We start from the raw sequence: 10,655 nt of genomic DNA on the forward strand, positions 1-10,655 counted from the left end.
AGAAAGAAATGAGGGTGCAGGTGGGAAAGTGACGGAAAATTCCACACCGTGGAAACATTTTCCTTTCCTTTTTTATTAGAAGCTTTGATTAACTCAGAGATCTTCACATATTCCAAGCAGTGCTCAGATCTTTCCAATCGATTCCTACCTCAGCAGAAAAATGAGGCCATTCCCTTGTGGCTTATCTATTTTATATCTAGTAGTGTGTCTATATTAATCCCAAACTCCTAATTTATCCCTCCTCCCCACCTTTGCCCTTGGCTAACCACTCTACTCAATATTCTATAGTCACCTACCTGGGAAAAGGAACTGAAAAAGAATGGATATATGTACACCTATAACTGAATCAATCTGCTGTACATTTGAAACTAATACAAAATTGTAAACCAACCATATTCCAATATAAAAGAAAAATGCAACTGAAAAAATGAGGTTGCTCCCATGGCCTTCAAGGAGCCTCGGTATCCTGGCCTCCACTTGCCTCCAGACCGCAGCCCCTACAACCCTCTCCATGACTCACTCCATTCCTGCTGCTCACAAATCCTGATATCTTTCATTTTTAGAGAACAAGCTTGTATTCAAATGATAGTAATTGATACTTAAAATGAGCATTATGAGCCAACTGTTTGTAAGAATGTTAAGTAAATCATAAATGGCAGTGGAAAGATTAAATCAAGAATAGTTTTGCTAAAGCTCACCACTTGAGTCCCAAATTATGATTTGATGATAAGTAGATGCATTGATCAAATTTCCAACATCCACTGGATCATGGAAAAAGCAAGAGATTTCCAGAAAAACATCTATTTCTGCTTTATTGACTATGCCAAAGCCTTTGACTCTGTGGATCACAATAAACTGTGGACAATTCTGAAAGAGATGTGAATACCAGACCCCCTGACCTGCTTCTTGAGAAATATGTATGCAGGCCAGGAAGCAACAGTTAGAACTGGACATGGAACCACAGACTGGTTCCAAATAGGAAAAGGACTATGTCAAGGCTGTATATTGTCACCCTGCTTATTTAACTTCTATGCAGAGTACATCATGAAAAACGCTGGACTGGAAGAAACGCAAGCTAGAATTCAGATTGCCGGAAGAAATATCAATAACCTCAGATATGCAGATGACACCACCCTTATGGCAGAAAGTGAAGAGCAACTAAAAAGCCTCTTGATGAAAGTGAAAGAGGAGAGTGAAAAAGTTGGCTTAAAGCTCAACATTCAGAAAACCAAGATCATGGCATCCGGTCCCATCACTTCATGGCAAATAGATGGGGAAACAGTGGAAACACTGTCAGACTTTATTTGGGGGGGCTCCAAAATCACTGAAGATGGTAAATGCAGCCATGAAATTAAAAGACACTTACTCCTTGGAAGAAAAGTTATGACCAACCTAGATAGTATATTCAAAAGCAGAGACATTACTTGGCCGACTAAGGTCCGTCTAGTCAAGGCTATGATTTTTCCAGTCGTCATGTATGGATGTGACAGCTGGACTGTGAAGAAGGCTGAGCACCGAATAATTGATACTTTTGAAATGTGGTGTTGGAGAAGACTCTTGAGAGTCCCTTGGACTGAACCAGTCCATTCTGAAGGAGATCAACCCTGGGATGTCTTTGGAAAGAATGATGCTAAAGCTGAAACTCCAGTAATTTGGCCACCTCATGAGAAGAGTTGACTCATTGGAAAAGACTCTGATGCTGGGAGGGATTGGGGGCAGGAGGAGAAGGGGATGACCGAGGATGAGATGGCTGGATGGCATCACTGACTCGATGGACGTGAGTTTGAGTGAACTCTGGGAGTTGGTGATGGACAGGGAGGCCTGGCGTGCTCTGATTCATGGGGTCGCAAAGTCGGACACAACTGAGTGACTGAACTGAACTGAACCGAAATGAGATGCATTTGAAGAGTTGAGAGGCTTTAAGAATAAATGATTCAAGGCTAAAATGTTTCCCATATTAACTCAAATTGACATGAATAAAAATAAAATTGTACCAACAAATATAACAAAAAGCTATGACAATCTACTGAAGCCAAAGTACGATATATAAAATATAGCCTCTGGGAAACCTGGAATTTACAATCAAGATAATCCATGTAACTGAAGCTTCATTTTGAAATATTCATTTCAGGTTTGAGTATTTCATTTATCTGCTTCATCATGATAGTGAAATGTGGTAACATAAAGATTAAAATTAATACCTTAATAGTAAGAGTAAATTACTAGTACCTGTCTGGGTTAATAATTTAGAACTAAATCTCTTAACATTTCATAAACAACACAATGTCCCTACTCAAAGTAAAGCATTTCTTCAGTCTAATTTTTATTTGCTGAATACAAGGTATGCTTTTAGGCTGGTTTAGAGACCATAGATTCACAGCCTGTGTGTTTTTTATACTCAACTAGATTCAACATTTAGCCAGAATCAAGAATCATTGTGAACTTTCTTTCAGGAAGTTTGAGAATTATTTCTCCTTCTGGATACTCACTTCTCTTTCTGCTTTCTCATTTTGGTACTGACACATTCCCTCTTTTAAACGATTACACTCCTTGAGTAACTGCTTGTTTCTTTCCTCCATCAGACCTCACTTCTCACATTCGGCCTGCAGTTCTCTCGCGATCTGGGGCAGCTGGTCTTGGACGCTCGTGACTGTCTTCTCTCTACTGTCAGCTCTGCTTCATGCATCGTCCAGCTGCTGTTGGAGCAACACGTTTTCACTCTGGAGCTGAGATAATCTCTTTTCTAAGGATTCTTGCTTTCCAAGGTATTCATTCACTTTGGCTTGTTCACTCTGATACATGTGTTCAATTTCCTGCTTTTGACACTCTGATTGGCTTAGGTCTCTCTGGACACGTTCTAACATCAAAGTCTTTTCTCTAAGATCATCTCTCATGTGCTGCTGCTTGATGTTCACCTTATTGAGTTTACTTTCCAGTGTAGATAGCTGCTGGGAAAATGTCTCGGCCTTATCTTTTAGATTAGCCATATTGGACTTCATTTTGTCCTGCAAGCATAACCACTCATCTCTTGCTCTCTGGAAGGCAAGTTCCACATCTCTTTTTGATGTCTGACCTTGATCATGATCGTGTAAGGCAGCAGCCAGTCTCGAACTGTAGGATTTCACTTTCGTTTCCAGTCTTTGCTTACTTTCTTTTTCATTCTCCAGCTTGGAGGTTAGCATTCTATTCTCAGCTGTCAGAACATTAAGCTGGCATGTATAGTGGGATACAGTCGTTGTTAACATTTCCTCACTCAGTTTTATTGCCTTTTGAAGATTATCATTCTTTACTTTGAGAATTTCCATGTCCTCAGAATAGTTCTCTTCCTTTTCCCAGTGCTGACATTTCAGTGCATTTGTCTCCAGTATCAGCGTGGCAAGTTCACCCTGCAGCATTTGGATTTTGCACAACAGGTCTTGTGCTTCTTCCCAACTATCAGAAACCTGAGTGAAACAAAGGAGACTTTTAGCTAGTACCCAATAAAGTGACATTCCATGATTTCCTCTGAAATGAAAGACTAACCTCTATGTTTATACAATGAAAAGACTGCACCAAGTGTGTCTCCAACAGGGAAAAATAAGGTTCAATACAATCTTCAGACTTTATACAAGCAGAAATTCCCAAAGGTTCAAGCATTGAATGGAAGACAATGAATCCACGAAAGTCAAAAAGAAATCCCAAGAGACTTTTCAAGAAGCTCAGAACTGGAAAGGCTTCTCTCTGAACTACAGCAAACCCAGAAGGCTTAAAATAAAAGATTCATAGATCTGACTACACTTAAAAATTGCATCTGATGTGGAATATTTACATCATGGAAAACTAGTAAGCCATAAAAAAGAAGGAAGTAATGTTATTTCCAGCAACAGGGATGGACCTAGACATTATCACCCTAAGTGATGTAAGTCAGACAAAGACAAGTATTATATCATACTGCTTATATGTACAATCTAAAATGAACTTATTCACACAACAGAAAGACTCATGGACACAGAAAACAACTTATGGTGACCACAGGGGAAAGCAGGGTAGGGGAAGGGATTAATTAGGATGTTGGGATTAACATATACCCACTAGTAGATATAAAATAACCAACAGAGATCTACTGTACAACATAAGGAACTACACTTAATATTCAGCAAGAAGAATCTGAAATGGAATATGTGTGTACATGTGAGTGTGTGTGTGAGTGAGTGTATATGTGTATTAGTTACTCAGTCATGTCCAACTGTTTGCGAGCCCATAGACTATAGCCTGCCAGGCTCCTCTGTCCATGGAATTTCCCAAGCAAGAATACTGGAGTGGGTAGCCATTTCCTTCTCCAAGCTGCTGATGCTGCTGCTGCTGCTAAGTCGCTTCAGTCATGTCCGACTCTGTGTGACCACATAGATGGCAGCCCACCAGGCTCCCCCGTCCCTGGGATTCTCCAGGCAAGAACACTGGAGTGGCTTGCCATTTCCTTATCCAATGCATGAAAGTGAAAAGTGAAAGTGAAGTCACTTGGTCATGTCTAACTCTTAGCGACCCCATGGACTGCAGCCTACCAGGCTCCTGAGCCCATGGGATTTTCCAGGCAAGAGTACTGGAGTGGGGTGCCATTGCCTTCTCCACCTTCTCCAGGGGATCTTCCCAACCCAAGGATTGAACCCAGGTCTCCTGCATTGCAGGCAGATTCTTTACAGTCTGAGCTAGCAGGGAAGCCCCATTTATATAATATACACACATACATATACATATACATATATATCTGAATCACTGTGCTGTATACCTGAAACTAACAGAATATTGTTAATCAACTATAATTCAATAAACAACACCACTTGCTAGGTTTATAAACACTGCATTTGATACTTCCTATACATCTACTTCACAGTATTTCCTCTTTATTTTCAGAAAGATCTAAAACACCCACCAAGGTTATAGCAAACAGTAAGATAAATTAGATAAGTACATTAGTATTTAGCATCGGACACGACTGAGCAACTGAACTGAATTTAGAAACCACAAGAAACAGAAGGGCCATAAATTCTTAATTCATAATACATCTCCAAAGGCCTAAAACAAGGCTTATCTTGAATTGCCTCTAAACGAAAGTTTTACTAGATTAAATAGAAAACATTGCTTCATTAATTTCAAAGTGAGAATTTTTTTAAAAAGAGAAATCACTTCAAATTTAAATGAACTTCCAGAGGGAACTATATTCTCTCTCTCTCTCTCTCTCTCTATATATATATATATATATATATATACACACACACATACACAAGTATAAACAAATCACATTGCTGTACACCTGAAACTTACACCGTATTTTAAATTGACTACACTTCAATTCAATGAAAAAACAAGAACCATCACCAACCTCGAAAACAACCACCCAAAAAATAAGGAACACATATTTTTTAGTTCTTCATAAAAATCAGCTATATGTCATTCAAAAGAGTATGAGCATTGTTTTTTTACGACCTCACTTTCTCTTCTTAAGTTGAATTCGAAATAATTTCTCGCATGTTTCTAATATAGAGTTCCTGGTCTGACTGACCCCTACGATTTCTGTTGTGTTTGTATCTGTCTCATCTTCACCCTCATTCCATCTTATATTCATCTTATGCTTTTAAAAGGAATTCTTCCCCTCATCCTCCTCCCCATCTTCATACTCATCTAGCTGTTTCTCCCCAGTGCTCTGTGATTCTCTTCTTTCATAATGGCCCAGTTAGTATGCCAGTATTGATAAAGCTGAATCACACACATGTATAGCTCTTATTATTACACCATTTCGTACCGTGACTTTGAGGGCTTCTATTTCTGTGGTGGGATCCTTTTTGTCACCATAAGGATCAGGGGACTGGTTTGTGAACAAATACAGGGAAAGAAGAGTTACTAACAGAACAACTTACCTTTGTACGACCAAGGCCTGCTACAGACTTGGGAAGTTTTGAAACAGGCTCAGGCGATGGGAAGGCAGGATGACAGATGCCCTCCAACCAGGGTGATAGTTTGGAAAATGTTTCAACCACATCTTCAACGTTACTGTCAGCATTATTGTCCTCAGACAAAGTTGTACTCTCTGGTCTCAAAATGCCACATTTTGCTTCTACTACAGTGAAAACAGGAGAGAGTACATGAGAACATGTGTCATTTCAAATCAAGGAATAATACCAGGAGGACAGTCTTCAAATAACTTACTGTTTCTCTTGGACTGATGAGAAGCCTTCATTAGCTTCATTAACTTTGATTTCAGGACATGCTGGAGAAGAAAAGAAGAGCTTGAAGAATGTAACAAGTATCAACCTGAATAAAAGAATTATAACATCCCCTATTCCTCTATGATCTAACACAAAGAGCACAGGCTCTGGAGTCATTCAGATGTGGATTCAAATCCCAGTTCTGTCACTGACTGACCTGCTCATGGGAAAAGGATTATGACAGATGACATCAGAAGCCCCAGATGTTCCTCTCCTTATCCCTAATTGACTGCTATACAAATACTAGGGTGCCCACTAGACTACTTTCTCTTCCAAAATGTTCTAGAGTAATAATTTATCCCCGGTAGTTTAGAGCACTATTGAAAAACTAAGACATATAAATTAATTGCTATATTTTGAAATTTGCTTCCATGATTAATATAGACATAGATTATCACTTGTGAAGGGACATATGAAAGTTTAGGTTTTAACAGAACCTTATTTAGATGGGCTAGAACTGCAAACAGGATAAGCTACTTCTATTCTGTTTGTCAAACAGCTAGAGACCAATGAAACAGGGGGAAAAAATCAGCTGCTTCCATGAAACAGGGAAAAAACAAGGTTAAACCCATAGGGCAATGATCATGAATGAAAGCCACACTCTAAATAGAAAGTCATAAGCAAACATGTTCACAATAGAGGCAGAGAGAGATGGACTGAAAGAACAGACACTGAAGAAATGTGTTCTGCAAGGAAAAATTAGGCTAACAGTAAATATTTTTTTTTAATTTTAATTTTTATTATTTATTTATTTATTTATTATTTTACTTTACAATTCTGTATTGGTTTTTTAAAAGGTAGAGGAGGAAGAACAAAGGAAAAAGTGAGACATTTCTAGTCAGAACAAACTTTACGAGGGGAAAAAAAAGTATAATAATGTACGTGGAGAAACACATATATTTAGAATTTATATACAATAGATCATAACATATCAGTATTCTTAAGCCTTACACTATGCAGTATTCTCATGCTTATACTAAGAGTAAAGCCTCTGTTTCATATGATTTTATTAATATATTTTTATGCATCTACACTGTTCTTCAAATTTTATGAAAATATCAACCTCAGTTCAGCTCAGTTCAGTTGCTCAGTTGTGTGCGACTCTTTGCGATCCCATGGACTGCAGCACACCAGGCTTCCCTGTTCATCACCAACCCCCAGAGGTTTTACAAACTCTTGTTCATTGAGTCGGTGATGCCATCCAACCATCTCATCCTCTGTTGTCCCCTTCTCCTCCCACCTTCAAACATTCCCAGAACTGGTATTTTCCAATGAGTTGCTTCTTCGCATCAGATGACCAAACTATTGGAGTTTCAGCTTCAGCACTAGTCCTTTCAATGAATATTCAGGACTGGTTTCCTTTAGAATGCACTGATCGGATCTCCTTGCAGTCCAAGGGACTCTGAAGAGTCTTCTCCAACACCACAGTTCAAAAGCAGCAATTATTCAGCACTCAGCCTGTTTTATAGTCCAACTCACACATCCATACATGACTACTAGAAAAACCATAGCTTAGACTAGACAGAACTTTGCTGGCAAAGTAATGTCCCTGCTTTTCAATCTGCTGTCTAGGTTGGGCATAGATTTTCACCCAAGGAGCAAGCGTCTTTTAATTTCATGGCTGCAGTCACCATCTGCAGTGATTTTGGAGCCCCCCAAAAGAAGTCTGTCACTGTTTCCATTGTTTCCCCATCTATTTGCCATGAAGTGATGGGACCAGATGCCATGATCTTAGTTTTCTGAATGTTGAGTTTAAGCCAACTTTTTCACTCTCTTCTTTCACTTTCATCAAGAGGATCTTTAGTTCTTCTTCAATTTCTGCCACCATGGTGGTGTCATCTGCGTATCTGAGATTATTGATATTTCTTCTTGCTATCTTGATTCCAGCTTGTGCTTCATCCAGCCCAGCATTTCACATGATGTACTCTGCATATAAGTTAAATAATCAGGGTGACAATTTACATCCTTGATGTACTCCTTTCCTGATTTGAAACCAGTCTATTTTTCCATATCCAGTCCTAACTGTTGCTTCTTGTCCTGTATACAGATTTCTCCAGAGGCAGGTCAGATGGTCTGGTATTCCCATCTCTTGAAGAATTTTCTACAATTTGTTGTTATCCACAGAGTCAAATGGTTTAGCACAGTCAATACAACAGAAGTAGATGCATTTCTGGAACTCACTTGCTTTTTCTATGATCCAGAGGATGTTAACAATTTGAGCTCTGGTTCCTCTGCCTTTTCTAAATCCAGCTTGAACATCTGAAGTTCATGGTTGATGTACTCTTGAAGCCTGGCTTGGAAATTTTTGAGCATTACTTTGCTGGCATGTGAGATGTGTGCCATTATGTGGTAGTTTGAACATCTTTTGGCATTGCCTTTCTTTGGGATTGGAAGGAAAAGTGACCTTTTCCAGTCCTGTGGCCACTGATGAGTTTTCCAGACTTGCTGGCATATTGAGTACAGCACTTTCACAGCATCATCTCTGAGGATTTGAAATAGCTCAACTGCAATTCCATCACCTCCACTAGCTTTGCTCATAGTGATGCTTCTTAAGGCCCACTTCACTTCACATTCTAGGATGTTTGGCTCTAGGTGAGTGATCACACCATCCAGATTATCTGGGTCATAAAAATCTTTTTTGTAGAGGTCTGTGTATTCTTGCCACCTCATCTTAATATCTTCTGATTCTGTTGGGTCCATACCATTTTGTCCTTTATGGTGTCCATCTTTGCATGAAATATTCCCATGGTATCTCTAATTTTCTTCAAGAGATCTCTAGCCTTTCCCATTCTATTGTTTCCTCTATCTCTTTGCACTCATCACTGAGAAAGGCTTTCTTATCTCTCTTTGCTATTCTTTGGAACTCTGCATTAAAATGGGTATATCTTTCCATTTCTCCTTTGCCTTTTGCTTCTTATCAGATCTAGTCCCTTGAATCTATTTGTCACTTCCACTGTCTAATCATAAGAGTCAATACTACATGAAACTAATTTCAGAGCAGGAAAACTAATTTCACAACAGAACGCTTTACCTTGGTTTTAAAATCTAAGACTTCATCATTTGATGTAGGCCCTAAATCAATGGCAGGTTTGTTGGGAAACCTTTAAAGCAAAAACATACAATAAAAATGAGTGAGCTCATGTCCTTGAACAAAAGGAAAAAAAGTGAAAGTCTGTCTATATATTAAATGAACTTTCTTGACATGAATAAAATTTGGCCTGTTTTAAAACAGCTTTTTTTTTAAATTTTTTAAAGATTTCTTGATGTGAACCACTTTTAAAGTCTTTATTGAATTAGCTCCAATGGTGCTTCTATTTTATGTTTTGGCTGTCTGACCCCGGGTCATATGAGATCTTAGCTTCTCTGACCGAGTATTGAACCCACACTTGCCTACATTGGAAGATGTCTTACTAACCATCTTAACTACTGCACCCCCAAGGGAAGTCTCCAAAAAAGTTTCTCGTTACCTATTTCTGCATCCATCTCTCCCAACCTATGAAATATCTAGTTAACACTCATTCTTAGTTTCCATAACAGAGAGTGACAGCCAATGTATCAGCAGAGCCTAAAAATAATTTGTTTTCACTAAAAGTTCTAATAGCTGAACTGAAAATCCCATTGATGGATTGAAATAATTCTTGTTTGTCCAAACTGGAATAAACCTGATGACTTAAAACAAAGCAGAAGAATAGGCTTTTCCTTCTCCACTGTCTGTTCAAGGTTCAGAGATGAATCTGAGTCCGTCCAAAATGGGAGTCTTGGTCCGTCAGCAGGGATACCACTTACTGAGATGCCACCACTTCTCTCCTTTACTCTAAAGGAGTACAGGGAGTTTCCCCACAACGTTGAAACTTAAAATGTACTCAAGTCAAAGAACTAATTTATATCTTTAACTTATGTGCTACATGGGTACTTCTCAGTCTCTGCTGAGGGCCATGGGAGTGGACCTGAGAGCCAGGAAGGCCAATTGTCAAACCTCCTAAAACCACAGTTGCATAATTAAGTAAAAGTAGGACACAGCTGCTTTACAAAGCTGCTCTGATGACTCTATGAGGTTACAAATATTAAGTACGTAATGCAGTGCCTAACCCAGAGTCAAACACTCAACAAACATTAGTTTCTCTTCTCCATGTTCCCCTAGTTAAACATATAATTTAAAACATCTATAAAATCCTACCTCCTTGAAGAGTCCTCTTCAGAACTCTCATCCACTATTAAAGAAAAAAGCAAGATACATTTTAAATCAACAGAAGAAAAATACAGAATATTAAAACCTCAAGCCTGAGGCTTTGTTTATGAGAATTCCTTTCAAACCTCACCTGGAGGCCACACTAGAGGAAGGGAACAGCCACTAATGCCTAAGAATCACTCCTCCCCTTTATAGTCATCAAATGCAAAACAAAATAACAAAGA

The 10,655-nt window shown here is 38.8% G+C and overlaps 1 protein-coding gene across 1 annotated transcript in view; it reads right to left on the minus strand.

Annotated features, from left to right (window-relative positions):
• Positions 1-2,304: 2,304 nt before the first annotated feature.
• Positions 2,305-10,655, minus strand: part of LOC120879047 (ankyrin repeat domain-containing protein 26-like) — a 32,423-nt gene continuing 24,072 nt past the window's right edge. Inside the window, exons 2-5 of the mRNA XM_040262078.1 lie at positions 9,274-9,343; positions 6,184-6,244; positions 5,895-6,094; positions 2,305-3,443 (exon numbers count right to left, since the gene is read on the minus strand). Coding sequence (XP_040118012.1) covers positions 2,679-3,443; positions 5,895-6,094; positions 6,184-6,223 — 1,005 coding nt within the window. The 5' untranslated portion in view covers positions 6,224-6,244; positions 9,274-9,343 and the 3' untranslated portion in view covers positions 2,305-2,678. The remainder of the gene's footprint in view (positions 3,444-5,894; positions 6,095-6,183; positions 6,245-9,273; positions 9,344-10,655) is intronic.

Source organism: Oryx dammah, unplaced genomic scaffold (assembly GCF_014754425.2).
Source record: "Oryx dammah isolate SB20612 unplaced genomic scaffold, SCBI_Odam_1.1 HiC_scaffold_19, whole genome shotgun sequence".
NCBI lineage: Eukaryota > Metazoa > Chordata > Mammalia > Artiodactyla > Bovidae > Oryx > Oryx dammah.